At 34.8% G+C, this 21,288-nt stretch overlaps 5 protein-coding genes across 7 annotated transcripts; 2 read left to right on the plus strand and 3 right to left on the minus strand.

Moving 5' to 3' along the window:
• The first annotated feature begins 1,120 nt into the window (after nucleotides 1-1,120).
• On the plus strand, nucleotides 1,121-3,286 carry LOC129239277 (uncharacterized). 3 transcript variants are annotated; one of them, XM_054874668.1, is made up of 2 exons: nucleotides 1,121-1,411; nucleotides 2,243-3,286. In XM_054874668.1, exons 1-2 carry the CDS (start codon nucleotides 1,220-1,222, stop codon nucleotides 3,134-3,136), a joined length of 1,086 nt encoding a protein of 361 aa, XP_054730643.1. In that variant the 5' UTR covers nucleotides 1,121-1,219; the 3' UTR covers nucleotides 3,137-3,286. The 3 variants fall into 3 exon arrangements, with proteins under 3 accessions (XP_054730643.1, XP_054730642.1, XP_054730641.1); XM_054874667.1 differs by having other exon boundaries at nucleotides 1,121-1,576; nucleotides 2,243-3,285; XM_054874666.1 differs by having other exon boundaries at nucleotides 1,121-2,083; nucleotides 2,243-3,284.
• Nucleotides 3,287-5,227: 1,941 nt separating this feature from the next.
• Nucleotides 5,228-8,641, minus strand: LOC129238999 (uncharacterized). The gene is made up of 4 exons (XM_054874255.1): nucleotides 7,919-8,641; nucleotides 7,570-7,856; nucleotides 7,102-7,324; nucleotides 5,228-6,712 (listed from the first exon to the last, which is right to left on the minus strand). Exons 1-4 carry the CDS (start codon nucleotides 8,534-8,536, stop codon nucleotides 6,503-6,505), a joined length of 1,338 nt encoding a protein of 445 aa, XP_054730230.1. The 5' UTR covers nucleotides 8,537-8,641; the 3' UTR covers nucleotides 5,228-6,502.
• An 837-nt stretch (nucleotides 8,642-9,478) lies between these two features.
• Nucleotides 9,479-11,622, minus strand: LOC129239295 (WW domain-binding protein 11). Its single transcript, XM_054874693.1, has 6 exons — nucleotides 11,467-11,622; nucleotides 11,265-11,390; nucleotides 11,109-11,206; nucleotides 10,765-11,052; nucleotides 9,832-10,703; nucleotides 9,479-9,772 (listed from the first exon to the last, which is right to left on the minus strand). Exons 1-6 carry the CDS (start codon nucleotides 11,528-11,530, stop codon nucleotides 9,583-9,585), a joined length of 1,638 nt encoding a protein of 545 aa, XP_054730668.1. The 5' UTR covers nucleotides 11,531-11,622; the 3' UTR covers nucleotides 9,479-9,582.
• A 2,536-nt stretch (nucleotides 11,623-14,158) lies between these two features.
• On the plus strand, nucleotides 14,159-19,968 carry LOC129237609 (germ cell nuclear acidic protein). Its single transcript, XM_054872452.1, has 10 exons — nucleotides 14,159-14,327; nucleotides 14,393-15,982; nucleotides 16,047-16,625; nucleotides 16,685-17,248; nucleotides 17,344-17,706; nucleotides 18,507-18,617; nucleotides 18,696-18,888; nucleotides 19,105-19,254; nucleotides 19,456-19,563; nucleotides 19,627-19,968. The coding sequence occupies exons 1-10, from the start codon at nucleotides 14,255-14,257 to the stop codon at nucleotides 19,883-19,885; spliced, it is 3,990 nt and encodes a 1,329-aa protein (XP_054728427.1). The 5' UTR covers nucleotides 14,159-14,254; the 3' UTR covers nucleotides 19,886-19,968.
• Nucleotides 19,882-21,266, minus strand: LOC129237610 (uncharacterized). The gene is made up of 2 exons (XM_054872453.1): nucleotides 20,904-21,266; nucleotides 19,882-20,847 (listed from the first exon to the last, which is right to left on the minus strand). The coding sequence occupies exons 1-2, from the start codon at nucleotides 21,195-21,197 to the stop codon at nucleotides 20,044-20,046; spliced, it is 1,098 nt and encodes a 365-aa protein (XP_054728428.1). The 5' UTR covers nucleotides 21,198-21,266; the 3' UTR covers nucleotides 19,882-20,043.
• Between the last annotated feature and the right edge of the window lie 22 nt (nucleotides 21,267-21,288).

Genomic DNA, 21,288 nt, shown 5'->3' on the forward strand with positions numbered 1-21,288 from the left:
TTACTCCATCGGTATTTATTAACTATAAGCACGTGACTTCTTCTGTTGATGGTTTTCAAAAACTTCTCATCGTATTTTCAGTAAATCTTTAGCAACTGGCATTATTATAGGTGAGTGGAAAGGGAAAAGGAAATCTATACATATAGTTTTGAAGAGCGGCAACAAAAGTGATGCTAAAAATTATATACCGATTTGGAAATTATCCACGGTGTCTAAAATTTTCGAAAGCGTTGTCAATGAGAAACTTCAATTCTTGATTAGTGGTTTTGTTTGTTCCAACTAACGTGGATTTATCAACGGCAAATCAACAATAATAAACCTTGCTTCTCATAAGGACTTCCTTTCGTGACGGGAAACCAGTCGATTTAAATATACTCTATAATCAAATCTAGAAATTGCGTTAAATATATTAAGCAAGGATGATATAATACAAAGTTGCCCCTTCCGAATTCGCTGTGTCGTTAGGTTCCATGAATAAACAAACAAAAGGAAGGCAAATTACTTGTTTGTGAAGAGTAAGAGTAGTCTAAAGCAATATAAACTACCAAACACAAGAAATTATACACACACACATATATTCCTGCCACGATGTCATCGATAAAAACGCAAAAAAAAAATGCATTTGGAGACTATATATTAATTTGTGCTTTCACAATTTAACACGCGGCACATGGTTTTCATTAGTTTGTTTAGTTTATATGTATAAATCAGAATATTACCAAGCCATCCACTGAATTTTCGCAAACATGTAATTTCTTCTCCTTTTATTTGTTTTGCTCTATTAGAAAAAAGGCTGACGTCAGACCAAGGTGGATTTATTAAGGTGACAGCATTCACCCAGCTGAATTTTTCGCCGTAGGTATGGCTTACGTCAAAATGATATGCTTTGTTTGTATGTATTGGTATGTTTACATTTGATTACTGATTTTGACGTGATGCTTGGACCAAACGCAACAACAAATACATGTAGGGTTTTACTTATATGTGTTTGCTGTCACCTGTAATAAATTCGCCTTGCGTCAGACTTATCAAAATCGCGAAAAATAAAGTAACTGTTTTGAGAAGACGCCACCTTCAGTATGCAATTAGCCTTGGTTATAATATATATATATGATTTTGCTTTGCGTGGTGCACTGGATGTGGAGAGATTTCGTGCAAGAGAAATCTTTATTTCGTGTGTTATCATAAAGTCCTTTATTATCTAATACTTTTTAAATTTATGGATTTAGTAGAACAAAGAGTACAATATGAAGTTCCAAATTGCTTTGATGACGAAGTTGTATATGGTGACAAGTTACTGGTCAATCGAAAACGTCGTTGTATTGTTTTGGCGCGTAATTTGAAATTATATGAATTTTGCCAGAAACAACTTGTTAACAGCATTGATTTGTCTGAGACTTGCTTGAAAAAGGTTGGTAAAAATGTGCAAGACTACAAAGGGCCAAAAGGAAAATGGTTTAAAAGTGTTGGCACTCGAAGTGGAGAATCTTTCGGCAGCACAGTAAAACCAATGGGGCTAATGGAAACTTCAGAACTACAGAATTCTGTCCTACTGGAAGAGAAACCCATTGCTAATGTAAATATTACCTTTGGAAAATATGTTTACAGAAATTTTGATGTCAACAAAGTATATTTGTTAATACATTGTTGGGATAAATTGGTAGTAGTTGACCTACCTGATTATAGCTTTATAACAGAGAACGAAGGTGTTCAAAGTTTTCGAATAGTACATGGTAAAGGAAAGTTTGAAGCTATGCTGGAGATGCAATTTGAAAATGGTGAAACCCAATGCACGGACTTTCAAAGACATGAAAAGTTGGTGAACCGAACATCTCCTTGTAACATTGCTAGTGATAGGACTAGTTTAAAACAGCTGCTGGAACGAGCACGGTGCTCCCAGGCAGAACTTCAACTGCATAAGTCGATCACGCAGAAAGAATTTGATGTATTACGTGATGAGAAAACGTTTGGCTGTAACTATATTCGGAGTGATCAGTTAGAGGAAAAACACATGATTTCCCGGTGTGGTGACATTTGGTTACGATTCGTAACAAATGATACTATGGTTTTTGGTGTGCCACTGGTTAATAACTGCTCTTCAAATAGCCTAACAATACTCAAAAATTTAAAGCCAATTTTAAAGATAAATGACTCCTCTGTAGAAAATATCATTTACAAATACCGTTTATATCAACTACAGCTATTTTTTGAGGATTTAGACACAATGGAAACATTTTTTCAGATTGAAGATGAAGAATTACGAACCGCTGCACAGCCTTGGGTGAATTGTGAATTACCGCAATTGCTGCCAGCTTCCTTTGCTGTACTATTAATTGGCATAAAAACTTCCCAAATACTTCTAGTCGAGAACTGTCCTTTACTTTTATATTTTGAAGTCGAAAAAGAACTACCACGTCGTCATGATCATCACATGAAAACCGTTATTTATGAGCAACATCTTTTTTTGAAATCTTTAAAAATTTCGCATATACTTCTCAACCGGGCGAAACATGAACTTAATTTTAGTTCAACGAGTTTTCATCAGGACTTCCTGGCTACTGCATTTATAAACAAAGAGGCAACTCTCCGCATCCAATTCGCTTCTGTGCCAAATGCTTCTATATTCGAGCAATTAATTGCTGAACAATTTAATTTCAATAAAGTTGAAAGAAAATTAACTCCTCATGGATATAAAGCTAACAATGAAAATGCATCTGAGTCAGAACAAGTGAAAGATAAGTTAATTCGAAAACCTTTTGTTTTGAGCATATTTTTTAACAAAGATCCTACGTCGCTGTGGTTTGGTTCTATGATTTTACAAACAATTTCAGATGTTGAAGATATTCAAACCTGGAAACTATATTTATACAACAAAGAAAAGACATTCGTTTGCTTGAAATTGCTGTTCAATGAGCTCATGATGGTTAATTGCCAGATCAAACACATGGAATATTTCGACAAAACACATGATACCACTGATAGTTCTTTTCTCAGAATTAAAAATGCGCTTATTGGTGAATACGAGAGTTTGAAACATTTGAACGATCGCACTGATGCGGATGAGAAGAAAAAAATGTTTGAAAAATTGATGAAAGCCCAAATTAATTCGGATATATTGGTAACAAGTGTGACGTGATTGGAAAAGGTTAAGGCGTGCGTTGACTATGTATTTATAGATAAGAATATTTTGTACATACCTATAAAGAGCTTAACATTTTTTGATATTATACTCTGCCAATCATCACAATAAAACACTTAGTAATTGGTTAACGAATGTGAATTAAATATTATATATTAAAAAAGCTTATGGCTAAAACTTTTCATTTGTCTATCTTTGTTTAATTCGATGGACCCCAAAATAGCTACTATTGAGTTTCAATCCGATTAAAGACCAACCTGTGGAAAATCACGTACCAAAGAAAGAATTATAATTTCCATTTCATATGATTTTATTTTATACACCACTTAGCAGCGATAAACCTGCAGTATTTATGTGTATGTGACTTATTTTTGCGGCCGCCGTAGCCGGTTAGTTTGTAAGTGACTACCAATTGGCAGGGCCGGGCTCGGAACCCACTGTGGCCACGAAGTAAGAAATGACGCATAGTACAAATTTGAGGAGGAGCTTGGCCAAACGCCAAATAACGGAAGTAGATGAAACTTGTACATACATATATACATATATAGGAGTGGAGGCCCAAATCATTAAAATGCTAGGTGAAGCGTGTTTCGTCTGCCGTGGCGAAATTAGAAATTAATTTATCTGCATTGACTCATTTTATGAATATCAGCTAAGGGAAAATTTCTCTATATACATTATTTTTGTAAAATAAAATTGTAAAAGTAATGCCTCTAATTTGCTTCCTTAATAGTTTTCCAAACATTTAAAGAGAAAATCATACCAGAATTGTATATTTAATTCAAATCTGTAAAGCAAACATAATTTTCCTAACAAAACTTTATTCCTACATACTACATACCATATCCGAGGCTGTGAATGTTTCTTAACATAAACATTTTTGTAAGTGTGGGTTGTTAGCCCAACGACTAACCCCTTTTTTAAGACAGTGGGGACTACCAACATCTATATAGCGAGCCGCTTGCTACAAGACAGACGCCCGCTCTGCATGTTTTGGTCCACGGGTGGTATTTTATTTCCCACCTATCCTGCATATCTGCCGAGCATTCCCCTATCCGCCACCTGGGGACGCGTCCGATGGAAGACTGCCAACTGGCTTGACCAAGCCGTAGCCGACCTGAAAAAGCTACGAGTTAGGAGCTGGAGATCTGTTGCTATGAACCGTGCAGATTGGAAGAGGATTGTGGATGAAGCTAAAGCTCACCCTGAGCTGTAATGGCTACCTGATGATGATGATGATGACTACATACCATATTGCTCGTTTGTTGTAACAGTGTCATAATCAAAAAACATATTTTAGATAACTGCAGAAATGACCACCAGACAATTAACGGTATCTCATTAAATGATACTCATTTCTACTTAGGGAGGCATAGTAAACTGAAAACTTTAAACCCGTTTTCTCTTCATATTACAACTTTATTTGAAAAGGTAGTTCTTGTAAAAAGAAAAAAATATTATTTTTCCACATGATATTTAGCATAACCTAAAAATGAGAGTCCTTAGCCGGATATAAATCTAGGTCGTTCCGGTATTGAGGATTCGATGGAAATCATATGAAGACTAAATACTACAATTTTAAAGTGATACGCATATAGAAAATAATGTCTAAAAGGTTAACTCTAGTTATCTTTTCAAACACTCTGTGAATTGAGCACCTTATTGAAGTTATGTAATGTATTTCAATATTTATATGTATTAGAAGACTGCGGAGTAATGATAATTTTTAATATTACGAGTTAAGAAAAACTTATACAGCATTTATGAAAGTTGTTAAAAATTTATTTCTCTAAATATAATTTTATATATATTATATATTATAATCAACATATTCAGAGTTGCGTGTGCATATTTCTATATCGAATTCGAGTTTTATGTAAAGCTATGGAAAGCAATACATCCAACATTTTCTCGTTAAAAGAGCGGCCTTTTTGTGAATTTTATCATCAAAACGGCTCAGTTCCGGTGTGAATATAGCATATAATACCAGAATGTTTGTAATTTATACTTCGGAGTCGGGGTATGTGTTAGATGTTGCAATAAAAATATAATTTTATTCAAATGCAAAAATAAAAATAAAAATTCATATTCACTAGTTTTCAGAAAAAGATTTATTAATTATATTCCATCGAAACAGATTTTAAAATAAGTTGCTGCCATCTATTCTGCACATTACACTTTAGCAGTACCGTTTTTAAATTAATTATCATCTTTATGATTATAAATATAATATTATTGCATTAAAAGTAAATGCTTACTAAAATTATTTAGATGAACTTTCGAACGCTGTTTTTACTGCCCAAGTTACACTGTGCTAAAAACAAATTAATAACGAAAAACAAAACAATTCATAACTATGTAATGTAAGAACTTATATAATGAAAAATATATACATATGTATTTAACTAACAAGCATTGGTTAAGGGATGCTCTTTATTCTTAAAAATTTTATAATACAATAAAAAAATAATCAGGTTGAAGTAAATTAAAGAGCATTTAATGGCCAGTGTTTGTTTCTTTGAGTCTTAAATGTTTTTGTTTTTGGTTGATTTCTTAAATTATAAGATTTTTTATACTATAAACTAAAAATTAAATGTTTTAAGTACGACACCCAAAGTTTGAGAAATTTTTGTTTATGCATAAATAATTTTCGTCAATATAAATAACTAAACCAAAAAACTATAATAATATCCAGAACAAAACATCAACTTTAAAAGTATTTATATGTATGTGTCGAAAGTATAAACAATAAATTATATGTTTAAACTATCACAGAAATTTATAAAAATCCAATAAAACAAAAAAATAAATTAAATGAGAGTCATCAAATTGAGTGCATATAATTCGTGTACATCTAAGTACATACTTATGTACAAATATAAAATAAATTTTGAATATACAAATATAGGAACAAAAATTACTAAATTGTATGGCGCATAAATTTGGCTTATAAAAGCGAAAGTTAGGTAAATTTTAAATTATTAACATTTATTCATATGTATACATTTGTTTTTTCCGAAATATTATATTTTTTAAACTGAATATTAATTTAGTCGTTAAGTAACATAATAAAAATTAAATAGGTAATTGGGTCACTTATCTTCTGAGATCCGTGCGTTTTTGGCATTGCGTATTTGCGATCTATCAAATTTCGATTGTCGATGGGCACTGCACGTTCCGTTTGATTGTTCGTATGCCTGCTGCATGTGAACAAGTGTATAAATTGGTATGTTTGCGTGTATATGTGTTCATAAGCGTTTGTGCCATCAAGCAAATTTTATTTGTGTGGGCATATGAACGTGGACGTTGATACTTAGAAAGATTAAATAACCTACTCTTGTATCATCTGCATTATTGAGATTTTTAGTTTTTCCTGTGTCTAAGATTCCGCGAAGACGAACCCGTCAAAGTCGAAGAAGCGGAAAAGCCTTTAAGGGACCGCATGGCCATGGCACGATTGAAGTGTCGCTGCGTTTTGGGCTCATAGTCATTTTGTGTGTTATTGCCATTTAAACTGTTGTATTTATCATTGTTGTTGGATGATGTTATTATTACAATGAAAACTGCAACTACCTGCAAAAGAAATACTCGTATATTTACCAAAATATTCTGTTCTGTGATATTTTGTGTCTGAGTACTAATCTGGTTATTAAAGTTTGCATATTACCTAGGCATAGTATTTAATTAGAAGTATTTAAAAAAAGACCTTTTCTAAATCAACGACTTTTGAATTCATGGCAAGACCACCGTGGCCTTTTAAGAATTTTTTTAACTTCCTCATCGGACCTTTCCTCTATTACTGCTTCTCTCCTAACTCAAAAAAGTTACCAGAACCTTCGTCGACTGTAACTTATTTTTTACAACCAGGACTCGAATGAATATCCCACATTCAAAATCGTTATTTAAAATTTTTAGCGCGTTATATCTAGGGTGTTGAAAATCTTTCGAGGAGTTTGACTTACCAAAGCAACAATTATGACAACGGTGTATACATGCAAAGTTGATGAAGGATTATTCTCAACGTCCCGCAACGCCTTCAGTATGGGTTCATGCTGTGGATAAAGCTCAAGTGCATGTCGCAGATGTAGAACTGATTCCTGGAAATGTCCGTAAGCCTTGAATATTTCACCGAGTGTAAAGTATTGTTGCCAAGCAGAGCGTCCAGGTGGTTGCATTTCCAATGACCTGCAAGAAATTGGCATTGATTATTACAATCTTATAACATTTTTGTCTGCCACGAAGCCCAATATCAATTAAGTTAAGTGAATCCAGTAATGCAGTAAATGAAAAAAATAACGTTTCGATATTCGTCATGTTCGAGGATGAGTGATGTAACTAATGGAGCACATTCTATGAAGGTAATAGGCTTTATAACTGAATTGACTGAGCAAAATCGATTGGAATTTTGGGTTTAAAATAAGCGGCTCTACCTCCTAGTCAAATGTATAGCATCATCCAGATATTGCAGATTGTAAAGTACACGTGCTAAGTTTAGAAGAACTTCGGCATTTGTGGGCGACATTGCTAATGCACGCCTGAAGCATTCAATAGCCTGTCGAGCATCGCCAATAATTCGCCAATAGTTCCCGATTTGGTTATATAATTGTACGGATCTAGGCTTTTCGCGCTTGGTTCGCTTAAGTCGTCGTTCCAGAGCGGTGATGTCAAAGTTTTTATATGAATTCTCATCCTTGCTTTTTAGAAAAAGGTATGCAACCTAGAGAAATGTGTTATACTATTTAGTGATCATACGTCAATCAATCATGCAATAAAATTTACCTCTGGTTCCGGTATCTTTGGATGATTAAATCGCTGTCCCACTCCAATGAGATAATCGTAGTAGGTAAAATTTACTGGTTTGCAATCTAGAGTTTCATCAACAACTAATGCAGTGTCGGCATTTGTTACACTTGGCAGTCCTCCATTACCGACAGTTACAGTTGCCTTCTTGCTTTCAGCCTCAGCTTCGTCATTTTCATGCTCCGCGGTCTTGCTTTCGTTGGAACGTTTAGAAAGTGTCCCTAAAGATTCCAAAGAATTTTCGGGAGACTCCCTTACCCATCCATAAACAGCGCCTCTATTAGTGCTACCGTTCCCCTCACTATTGTCAACATCAGTACCACTTGTTATAGCTGCAGCGCTTGTGCCCAGTGTTAAAGTCGATGCGATAATATAAAACACTTCATCTTGAGCATAAACATCTGCGCTGGCATCAAACATCGGGATGCTGAACTCTTCCAACATTGAGTTATCGCCCTGGCCTCGACTAGCGGAATAATGTCCTGTTATTTTGCCACTGTCTGTATTTAATTTCCATAAGGTAGATGTACGGGAATTTGTCAATTCAAATTGCCAACATAAAGCCACTACTGTCAAGTAGACAACCATCCGCATCATGTTCTTTTTTATGATGCTGTTCTTTTCCAAAAAATAGTCCGAACTATTGCCAATGAGGACGATATCAATCTTCCATAAATATATCACAAAACGTCAAATTTTCTTTTCGAATTCACCACAGTTGCGATTATGAAAACAAAATAAGTGGGGAAAACAGGGTAACCATTTCTCTTAAAAATCAATCTTGAACGGTGAGCAAGACAGCATCAAAATGCAAAAAAACGAAGAAGCGAAATAGTCACGAGAGAGAAATAGTGACGTAACGTAATTTTTTCTTAAACATGATTATATATAATATCTTGTAAGCAAGCGGGATTGAGAGAACAAAGAGACATCTCATTTTGAGGAGAACTTTCAAGTTCATAGTAGATAACTATTTCAAATTTTTTTAAATAAATTAAAAATTTTCGCCTACTGATATTGCAAGTTTCAAATTCGACAATCAGTTTCAGCGAATAATTGTAATTAAAGAATTACCAAGCTTCGACTTTAACCACAAAAGTTCAATTCGATTTCGGTATAAAAAGGATCCGAAAATTTTTAATTATTATTCCTTCAAAAAAAATTACAGCTTTTGGACTTTGCATGATAAAGATATGATTTCCCGTAATAATTTTGAATTTATTTTTTCATTAATTTCAATTGCAACATTATTATCAGAGCGCATATTTGCTGTAAACAAAATCTATAATATATTATATCTACCTCCTCCATTGAGTGTACGAGTGAGCTATTGTTTTTTTTTTATGAAAACTACTGGATTTTAAAATCATTGCTTTGTTATTACTTGGGCACATGAAAATGTTCGGTTCGTCATTAAAAATCGATGTTCGTTCGTTCTCTACTTGTAATGGTTGCCAAATCCATCATCTTTGTCCTTAACGGGATGCTAACGTTTTTGAGTTATGTACATTTGTTTCGTTTATTACAGAAACCCAAAAATTATTCTTCATTTACAAGGGGACTTTATTATTTATTGACTATAAATTATTTGTTTAATTTAGGTTAATATATAAGTTATAGTGTTATAATGCATAATCTGAGCATTAAAGTAATCCTTGCATTTCATTCATAAATTGCATATATGCATCGTCCTTTGTGGCTGCTTTATTAGCTTCTGCGGTTTGATTGCTTGGTTCTTGAACCAGCTTGGCTCGACTACCTGGTTTTCGAGTCTCCTCGCGTTTTACGCGTAACGTGGATGGAACAAAGCGAGTAACATCTGCACTTAGATTCCTAAAAACATATACAAGATATTTACAATTGAGAAATGTGTATATTTTGAAATTTCTTACCTAATCTGTGGCTTTGCCGTTATTGTAGTTACACCTTTACTTTGGTCTTTGTGCATTTGTTGTTGTTTATGATGATGTGCCATTCGAGGCGGCATACCAGGTGGTGGGCCGGGTGGCATTCGTATTCCCATTCTTGGTGGCATGCCTCCCATGCCATGCGGTCGTGGTCCTGGTGGTGGACCTGGTGGCATTCGAATACCAAAGCCGTGTAAGGCTCCAGGTGGGCGTAAAGGTGGTGGTCGTAAAATCATAGAAGGTGCCAAACCAGTTACTGGTGGCATGGGTGGAGCGGGTATGGCGAGATGTGGACCTGCATGAGGCGGCACTGGTGGCAAAGGTATAGTAACAGGCACTGCCGCAGGTCCAGGAATAGTTGTGGCAGAAGTAGATTCATGTTGTGGACTAATTATTTCCTTTCGTTTTCTTTTAGGAGAACGATTAGCATCTTCACTTCCATCACCGCTATCTGAATCTTCTGAACTACGGCTGCTTACTGGTGTACCATCTTCATCATCAGATTTGCGAGATATTTTGAGGTTGGCTTCTTCATCAGAAGTAGATACTTCATCTCCACGTATAGCAGCCTCACGCGCCTTTTCTTTCTTCTTATGCACGTTTTCCATTTCCTTCATAAATTCATCAATATTTTGACCAGAAATTGCCAACATTCGTTGTTGCAACGAATTAGGTTTACTTATTGACTTTGACTTGCCGCTTTTTAATTTTGGATTATATTCTTTGATCACAACTTCATCATCTTCGTTATCAGTGTCTAAATCTTTCAATTCGAGGAGATTGGGCGGAGGTCCAGGTGGAACACCCAAAAGCTCTTTCCTCTTAGTGTCATTAGATTTGTCCGATGTTTTTATAATCTTTTTTGTTAAAAATTATCAAAATATTTACTAATTAAAGTGTGTATTCAATATCACTTACCGATTCACTGGGTTTTTTTATTGCGCTTGGTGGTGCACCTGGTGCGAATGGGGGCAGTGATAACGCCGTTGGCGGTGGAGGTAATCTATTTGCTACATGGAAGGCTATAGCATTGGTTGAACCAGTAGTAGCCGGTCCCTGTGTGGATGAGGGCAAAGGAATTTCATCAATTTGTACGCTTTGTGCATGTTTCACACTTTCGTAATATTGTTGCTTTTTAAGGCGTTTTTTCTCGTATTCCACTTCCTTACGTTTTAATTCTGCCCAGTGTTCGGGTTCATCATTATGCTGATAGAAATTATTCATTAATGCTTTTTTGTTTTCAAATGTTTCATGTAACTCACATAAAGACGCATCACTCGGTCAAAAGTCTCTTTCAGTTTCTTCCTTTTATCCCGAAGAACCTTTTCATTTAAAGGTGATGGTTGTAGCACATTGTATTCTGTTTTATTCCTCTGTATAGTATAGTTACACACCTCTTATAAGCATTTCTAACTTACCCATTTCATCGATTTTCTCCATTTCTTCCAATATTTGACCAGGATCCTTATTTTTGAGAACAGCAGCGCGGACCATTTGTCTTTGTCGTTTATTTTTCTTCAGTTCCTTTTTACGAGCCTCCTTACCTGAAAATAGTTTAGGAGCATGCACCAATGGGGATTATTAGGGCATATTTCAATAGTGAAAATTAACTCTACATACGTGCTTGATCTGTCGGATTCATGTATTTCCCACTTTTCGTGGTGTTTATAGAACGTCTACCCATTTTTATGGTTTTAGAATGTTTGAATCCTAAAAGTAAAATTTAACGAAATGCTTAACAAATCTTTATTTACCGGATTCCTATTACCTTCTGTCAATCAGATATTCTCATTGTTGACATTTAAAATGATCGATTATGTGATGTTGCCATCTCTGTGGAATAGTTGAAAAGTTGGACATTTTTGCGTATAAAAATTAAAAATTTAATTTATTTCTTTATCTTTTTGTTCTTTATCTATGCATTTAGAAATAATATGCTGGACTGAATTTACCTCAATTGAAATTATGGGATTATGATAAGTAGCCCTTATAGGATTACAGAATTATGCACACCAAACTTGTCTTTCGTTACCCTACATCTACACCTTCTACTAAATATGTCTTATTATCTATTAAATTTTCGTTTTCTCATGTGGGCAAGATGCTATCTTAAAATATCAAATGCAAATGGCGCAGTAAAATGAAAATTGAGTCGTCGAAGTAAGTTATATGTTAAAACAGTAATAGTAAGAAATTAGCGATTTTCACATTTCTATTTTAACAGAGCTTTTTGACGTGATAACGTCTTATAATTCGATTTAGCCGGCTGCACGCACGAAAAAATGTGTCGTTATCTTGCTCATTCGTCGTTAATTTGCTCATTCGTCGTTATATTGCTCAATCGCCGTTACCTTGCTTGAACTGCAAGCGAAAGCGCGGAATGAACGACAAAGAGCACAATTGGCCCCCGCATTCGGCAACGTTCGACATCTGGCGCTCTCCTACTTGAGTGAGCATACATAAATATGTATGTATATGCGCATTTGTATATAAATTCACATATTTGTATTTGCATATGCCTTCTTCCTGTGTGATTGGTAATGAACCATTTCTCCGTTGAGAATAGGACGATAATACAAAAAGTAGGAAATGAAAGGGGCTGTTTCGAGTGTAATGTGTCTTGAAAAAGGCAAATCGATGATGTTACCTCTTAGTGTTGTGGACTTATTAACGTCTGATGCACAATCGAACATATCTTTCATGAATCTGATCAATGTTTCGTCATTTTTCACGTTTGTGTAAATGTAACTTGATCAATTCCATTACGATTCCATTTACCTCCTTCTCTATAGCCATACAAAATATCTATCAAACAAATAAAATTAAAATTTTCTTTTGAAAAATGCAACCATTCCATCAGTATTTTCTTATGACGTTGTCACGTTAAACTATCGCCAGTAAACCGTCTTTACAGACAACCTCTTTTTTCATTAGGCGATAGCGATAGCCTGTACTGTACGACCCCGGGCAGACACTTACCTCAATTGTACCGCTTGTAGCACGACGGTTTAGAGAACTTGGCAGAATATATCTAACATAATAAGCTGTACTCTTAGATTCACCAAATTAGGGAACGAATTTTTATGGGTAAATTATATGGACCATACCAACAATGATGAGAGTCTTCAATAAATTGCAACTACAACCAACACGTGTAACCAAAATAATGGTAGTATTCATCTAAACCCTTAAAATTATCAGACGCACAAAATTACACTATATGTAGTTTTAACCGATCAGCTGAGCAGTTGTAAAATATTAAAGTACTAAATGCCGAAAGTAAATGAAAAACAAAATTTATTAATCTTCATAATGAAATTCAAAACGGCATGTATGTAGCTAATATTTATTATGTTTACTCTTGAATTTCTATTTAATTCCTTTCTATTGCAGAAGGCCAATGTAAACTTCAGAAAATTTAGAAGTATTAAGTCTTACATTTTGAATTTATTACATTTTTTTAATTTCTTAAACTTATTTCACCATTTCAATTTTGCAGTTCAATTCAAATTTGTTTTGTGATTGATCAGCTGATAACCGGGCAGTGCCGTATAATTTGATGTATAAATTTGCACGTATAGTTTACACAACGAAGTCAAAGCATAAACTTATCTCAGCTAGTTTATTTTGCGGTAAACTAATACTGTCTATAATGTTTACGTGGTTTACATGAATACTCTTAATTATTTTAGTTATTTTTTTTAATGAGAAACATTGAAATACAAGTATTTAACAAGCCCCATGTAAATGAATTCCCACCACCTTTCCGTTCCGTAGTATCCTAGGATTTTGGATAGTTTTCGTAGTCAATTTTCATGTCAGCTGATTACTCTTTCACCACACAGTGTTGCCAAACAGTAAATTTCGAAATCATTTACAAAATAAACTTTAAAAAATCATAATTTGTATAAACATAACTTAAAAACAATGTTGAATAATGTTAATTATAGATAAATGAACTATTTGCATTTGTTGTTTTTAGCTTTGGTTTATTATACAATTACAAATTGTAACTGATAACGCGGAAGTGTGACAAAGTGTGTATGCAAAAATATCAAACACACACAATCCGATGTATTGTGTAAATATGTAACTAAAAGAACGCAATAGTTTTCTACGGGATAAGTTTTGCTTAATTTTGTGTATCCTACGTTGGCGAGTGTGAGCACCATAAGTATACATTCTTCGTTCTAGACTAATTTCCCTATTACGCTTGGACGCTAGTATAATTGTAAAAGAATAAATTTCTTTCAAATGTCACCTAAAAAGTAACTCTGTCTTAAGAAGAATAAGAGCAAATTATTTACCGACGCGTTGAGTTTGAATTTATTGTTGTGTTGTATTTTTATGACTTAGTTGCGGTTTGGTTGTTATTTTTGTTTGATAATAAGTCGATTTGATTTGTTTAATGGACGAGGAACAAAAATATAAACTAATAACTTGTGTTGATCCCAGGAAAATCAATGTTCCTATTAGAGATAGTATGATTTGTTCTAAAACATTGCATATGTTTTAAGAATATTGAATTAAGTTTCATCGTTTTCAGGATTTGCAAAGCTAACCTTATCGAATAAGAAGAAACAAACAGAAGTTACAGATGAATTTGAAGGAGGCATTGAAAGGGTGGTTGAACCTACAACACGAGTTAGCCGCAATCTTTTGGAAACTTTGGATAATATGAATGATAACATCCCCCTCACCGAGTGTGAGTCTTTTAATGGGAGTGTTGTATCTACCACCTCCACACTTTCCAACCTTGAAAATATGCCGCAGTATATTAATCCACTTCTACGCAGTGATAGCAGTGGAAGTATTCCAGTAACACAAATAAATTCTTCCTATAACAATGATGCTTTATCGGCAGAAAATACACAGTCTGATGATATGCAACCTTTACAAGTAAGTGAAAATTTTGACCAATCGGCCCATGATAGTTTTCTGGAAAATGAGATATCTGTACTGACGAGGGAAGTGTCAATAATGGCGGTGAGTGCAAAAGATTTGGAAATAACTAGGAATGATAAAATTGCACACGAAACTACTTTATCTATGCCTACTGAAAGTCTACGAATGACTTCTGAATTTCAATCACTCGGTCTTCAGAATCTTACGGTAAATCTTGAAAATGAAAGCCAAATCACAGTGTCAGTATTGGCTGTGAGTGCAAAAGATTTGGAAATAACTAAGAATGATAAAATTGCAAACGAAACTACTTTATCTATGCCTACTGAAAGTCAACGAATGAGTTCTGAATTTCAATCACTCGGTCTTCAGACTCTTACGGTAAAACCTGCAAATGAAAGCCAAATCCATATTAATACAGAATTCCTTCAACCAGAATGTATATCGTTATCATCTACGGAAGATAGTCGCAGTGCAATAACCGTAACGGATAGTAGTGTTTCCGAAATCATGGACTTTGATTGCATGACTTCCGATATACCAGAAAGTGGTCATTCTGCTAATGCTTTTATCCCAAACACGTTTAGTAATGAAAAGGCTGACCGGATGGAAGCGTTTTTACGTGATGTATCGCAGCAACGTAGAGAATTAGAAAATCATGAAATCGAGGATGATAATTTTGATTCGCATAGAGTGGTTGATAAAAATGATTTGAAAGAATGTTTTAATGAAGCACATGGATATAAAAAACTTGATGGACTGGCATATGCTGATACAGAATCAATGACTAGTTTCTGTAAGGAACAACCAATATCAGAGGAGTTAGACAAGATAATAGATACAAAGCAAATGCAAGAACCACAAAAAGAAACCCTATCAATGAGTCAAATTGATTCAGGAGAGTTTATAATTCCCGACCAAAATGTCAAAGAAAAAAGTGAACATCCTCGTCCTATAGCACATGAAGAGACACAAGCAAACACTTCTGTATCCCAATATGTCACAGAGCACAGGCCAGCAGTTACATTAAATCAAACTACTAATCAGCAGGAACAGGACTGTTCTATAGTTTGCAGCGAGAAAAGTTTCATATCTGATGTTGCTGGCCCGGATGTACCCGATGACTCAGTTGTTATCTCAGAGACTTCCAGCGAAAATTTGACTAGTTCTTCAACACATGATAGCAGATGCAGCAGTAGGGAAGTAGGGGCCAGTGAATATAGCCCAGCGATAGGTAAGTGTAAGCAGCATATGAAGAAATAAGCTCCAAATACTGTGAGAATATTGTTTACTTTCAGACGAAGAGAATGCTCAACAATCACCACGGTGTATGGATATTGGTAGCATCAATATTTCGGCAAAGATCAATATAAAAATTTCAATATCACAATTGGATAGCTCGGAACAAATATGTGTAAACGAAACGGATTCAGCGAATGAGAGTAATAGCTGTAGTTTTGAAAGCAATAATATGGATCCAGAAAACCAAGAAAATAAAACTACCCTAACTTCTAACGTTCAAGAATTGGAAATAACTTGCGATACACAGAAGCAAGATAAAAGTATAGACTTGGTCAATGCTATAGAAGACAATATGAGTGAAGATGTTAATTCAGATGACAAAGAGGAGGACGTAAACTTCCTCACACATGCTGAACGTCTTCTCAACCAGGTGTACGGCAAATCGTGGCAAACTCCAGAAGTAATACGCACACTAAAACGAACCAGCCGTACACCTAAGAAAACTGATTGCACACCATCGCCAGATACATCCAAAATACCGAATTTATGTGAAGAAAATAAGTCGGATAATAATGGTAGACATAATGATGAGTCAGCCAGCGTCGAGCAAAGTATCCTGGATGATTTTTCTATTTGTGCGTGACAGTTTAAGGAACCTAAGTATGTGAAACTAATTTTTCTTTTTTACTTACAGTTCGTCGCGATATCGTACGCACAAATTTAGATTCTACTCGCTTTGTGACGCCAAATACGCCTAAGGCACGTCGTGGTACGGCAAATAAATGTTCCAATTTTAACAGCGAACCGCGTTGCATGTCTCAGGGTAACGAACGCCAGGAGCAAGACTTCCAAGTTCCAAGAACCGAAGTGAGAAGAAAATGTTTGACAAAGCGACAGCAAAATGCAGCTGCAACTGAGCGTTGGCGGCAATTAGTTGATGAGGACAGTGAAACGTCAGGTGATAATGCTTCAAATGATGATACATTAGAAAAGACGGAAATCATTGACAACGAGGAATGGAGTCCCACCTCTGGTGATAGTGATGACAGTGACTACAAAATCTCACGTCCCAGTAAAAGCATTAAACAGAAAACTAAGAAGCAACAGCAACGTGACTCTAACAGTAAACGTGAAACCAATTTCAACATTCGTAGAGGGGTTCAAACTACATCGAATGATGATTTGATTTACTTAGATTTATCTAAAGACGAAGTGACAATACAAGAGGGTGAACCGAGTTCGCCACTTGCAAATAATGGTAATTTGTTGAATTCGTTGGTATAAGAACTTTATTATTTTTTAATACGTTTTAAACAGTAGTTTCTTTTTTTCTATTCCATTGTAAATATTAAGATGCCAAATTTAGCTCTCATTTGGAGGATATTTTGCGTACCTGCAAGGCAACTGATAAAGCAAAATTACCAGCTACTCCAAATACCGGTGGTAGATCAAAACGAAAATTATTTACAGCCAATTTTGGTGATGAAGATGTGGATTTAACAGTTGGTGAAGATGGAGTACAGCCCCGTACACCTGTTAAACCTGCTCCAACCACCGACGATGAGCAGCTCCTACGAGATATGGAACAAGTAAAGTTAAACGATGGTTCATTGAGTAGTTTTCCTATCATCAATAAGCATTTAGAGGCCATAAAACGGGGAGATCCTATTTTTAAATTGACATCACCGCTTGTTTCAGCTACACCGAAATCAACAGGCAAGACACTGAAATGTTTAAATATTTAATTTTGACAGTATTTTTATTGTAGATATTCCATAAGTTTATATATATCTTAACTCTAATATGTAATAGGAATCATCTTCTTTCAAATAATGTTCAAAGATAGAGGGAAAATACAGAATTTAGACCTCTAAGGGACTAATTTTGTTGTGAATTCAACAAAGGCCAAATTATACCTAGAAGATGATGTATGGACTATCTTTTTCAGCCACAGTATTTTTGGCAGCAAATGTTTAGCTCACGCGGCTATGATGTTTTTGACTTAACTACTCATATTCGTACTTAAAATTAGTCGAGTAACGGAACAGATTTTAGCCGCGAATTTGTGAGATCCGCTTAACCTATATAATTACAATCTGAATATTGTAGTATGGTAAATTTCTACCTAACCAGAATATATTATGATATTCACTTTACGACACTAACAAACTCTTCTCGTGGTTAAACAGACCAACTACCTTAACATCTTCATGGTCCTGATAGAAACAGTACAAATCTTGGACTTACTTCAGATCAACTTAAAGGTAATGGTTAATGGTTAATGATTTATGATTTAGGTAGGTCCTAGTAAGGTTGCTACAACAACAACAACAACAACAATAAAACTTAGTCTTATACTTTATAGAAGGGAGAAGTGGTTACCAAGCCGTAAAGTTTTAAGAATGTTTCATTAATTATTATAAGCTTCTGTTATTTCAAAAAAAGGCTATTAATTTTAAGTAAAATGCAATTTTCTGTAACCACAATGATAGAAAACTATCTTTCATTGATTTTAGAAACTCCTAAGCAGATTAAACCCTCACGGATACTAAGGGAGAGACAAAGGCTAACAGATCAAATTTGGCCTACACCGAAAAATAAATATGGATTTCTCAAATCGCTTGATGGTAAATAGATGTAGTAAGATCCATATATCAAAGGATACAAATTAAATTAAATATTTTTTTGCATATGTATAATTTTAGTGTGTGTTGCTAAAACGCTCTGTCATCCAGACGCGTTGTGTTATCGTGAAAATTATCGCACCAAGAAAGAAGAATTGGCGAAGTTGCTATATGAACTTTATAATGAAAAATTATTTGAAAACAAATTGCATGTTCCACTTCAATGGAACAAAAAGCTTTGCAATACGGCCGGAAGGTGCTTAAATAAGAAAAGGTAACATAAAATACCAATTAAAAAAAAAATGCAAAACATTTTTCTACTAAGATTATTAAAGCCTTTATTGGCATTCATATTTTTTGTATACTTAGTAATTAAAAATTAAAATGAATATTTTTTGGAGAGACTGAATAATCAAGCATGTATGCGCCAGTATACTGTAAAATCTTTTTGAAAAATTCTAAAAATATATATTTCCGTTATTCAATGCAGAATGGGTGTGCGGACGAGCATGATAGAATTGAGTGAAAAGGTTCTTACGAGTGCGGATCGATTGCGGTGTACTTTAATTCATGAACTGTGTCATGCAGCTACTTGGGTATTGAATGGCGAGGGTGGACATGGAAAAACTTGGAAGCAATGGTAATTAGTATTTGATAGAAATTAAATTAAAATTTCAAACGTAGAGATTTAGTACCAAGTGAGTTGCCTTAAAGTGTATGTAAGTAGAAGAAAGCAAGAAGAAATGGTACACTTTTGGGGTATGGTATACGTTCTTTTATTAATGTAATATCAACAAAGTACATTTTGAATATGAAATAAATAGTTCTTTTTTACTTCTAGGGCGTCGAAAGCCAATAACGTTTTTCCGGAAATACCGAAGATCGGAGTGTGCCATCAGTACGACATTGAGTACAAATACACTTATAAATGCACCTTATGCGGCGCCAAGTATGTTCAAATTAAATATGTATGCATATTGTTTATTTATTAAAAAATCGAAAAAATTTACAGGTCACATGCTCATTCGAAATCGAAGAAAGTGGAAAATATAAGGTGTTCGTATTGTCATGGCGCCATCGAGATATTTCTAAATAAAAAAGATAAGGACGGAAATATTTTGCCTACACCAGTTCGGGAACCAACTGGTTTTGCTAAATTTGTTAAAGACAACTATAAACAGTATAAGCGGCCCGATCTCAAACACGCCGATGTCATGAAGATATTAAGTACTGAATTCGCTGCTTTAAAAGTGCAGGATATTGGAACTTGACTTGGAGTGTATATGTTTTATTGGCTGTACAAACATTTAGTTTAATACATTTATGTTTTAAGTATAGTCTAGTGCAAGATGGATTGGTGTGCTTTATTTTATATATTTTTTGTATTGTAACTGAGACTTTTAACAATTGTACTTGCCATAAAAAAATTTCAGTAGCAGTTTTTGCAAAGCTTCTGCCTTCGATGTTCCCCATTATCAATATCTGTAAGTAGAATTTCACAGTTTTCAGTTAAATTGGCTCCAAGGCATATTTGCATTGCATCTAATTCTGCAAGCATGTCTGATATACGTTCTGGGGTTAAAACTTCTCTAGGCCAGTGCTCTTCTCGAATTAACCGCTTTGCCAAATATATTTTAAGGTCACCATTATCATCCACAGTCAACATTTTATTAATATTTAGTTGTTCTTCATCTATGCAGACGAACATTACATTTTTCTGCAGTGTAGAGCGATGAACACCCCAGAGAGTAGTAGGTAATACTACTTCAAAAACACTGTCGAAGAGGTCGAATGATTCTCCTTCGAAAGAAGTTGGAGAATCAGCACAATGCGTAGAGTTTTCTTTGACCTTATTGCTTGTATTTGTCTCTACTCCTTTTTCTGGAATTCGTATAATGTCAACCCCTTCCCTGACGTTTTGCCCGTTGTTGCACTCGTCAAAGCTGGTTTCTTCATAGTTGTACAAGACAGTTTTTTCTCGACTTTCAGAAATGTCAGTTGTTTGTAGAAGTGGGCACTTAGATAAGCTCTGCTCTTTAGTTGACTGTTCAATTTCTGCAATTTCAAATGTTTCACGGATAAGTGGTATTTGGCCACTGTCCTCAAATGTGACTGCCTCATTTTCCGAATTCAGTTGTTCACATACCCTCTCATTGATAACATTGCCTTTCTTAGATGGCTCCGTTGTAAAATGCTTTTTTTTCGATCTCGTTTTACTCCCCCTGGTTGTGATCTATGAAAACGAATACATGATAAATCAGTATTAGGATACATCTGAACTTTTCTTACAATCTGATCGCTCTGAAGATTTTTACTGGGTATCACATTTGGTTTCAGTCTTGGTCTCTCTCTTTCGATAAGATACACTTCTCCGTTAATTGTGTGACTAAATGCTTCTAAAATGTCCTCAGGTTTAAAATGATATTGGCAAACGCGCCAAGAACTCTTGATTGGTCGTTTAAGATTCGGTATTGCTTCAAGCCACTTTTGTAATAATTCCTCCTTTTTGGGAAAGGTAAACATGCAACGTTTATTTTGATTCTTGTTGCCCTTTACGCAACCCGGAACCGAACAATACACCATTTTAAATCCTATTTAATTTCCTAATGTGCAGGAGTTTTTATAAACAAAACCAAATGCTTCTTTTTCGTATCAACTCCGTAGCCATTTTATA

Source organism: Anastrepha obliqua, chromosome 2 (assembly GCF_027943255.1).
Source record: "Anastrepha obliqua isolate idAnaObli1 chromosome 2, idAnaObli1_1.0, whole genome shotgun sequence".
NCBI classification, from domain to species: domain Eukaryota; kingdom Metazoa; phylum Arthropoda; class Insecta; order Diptera; family Tephritidae; genus Anastrepha; species Anastrepha obliqua.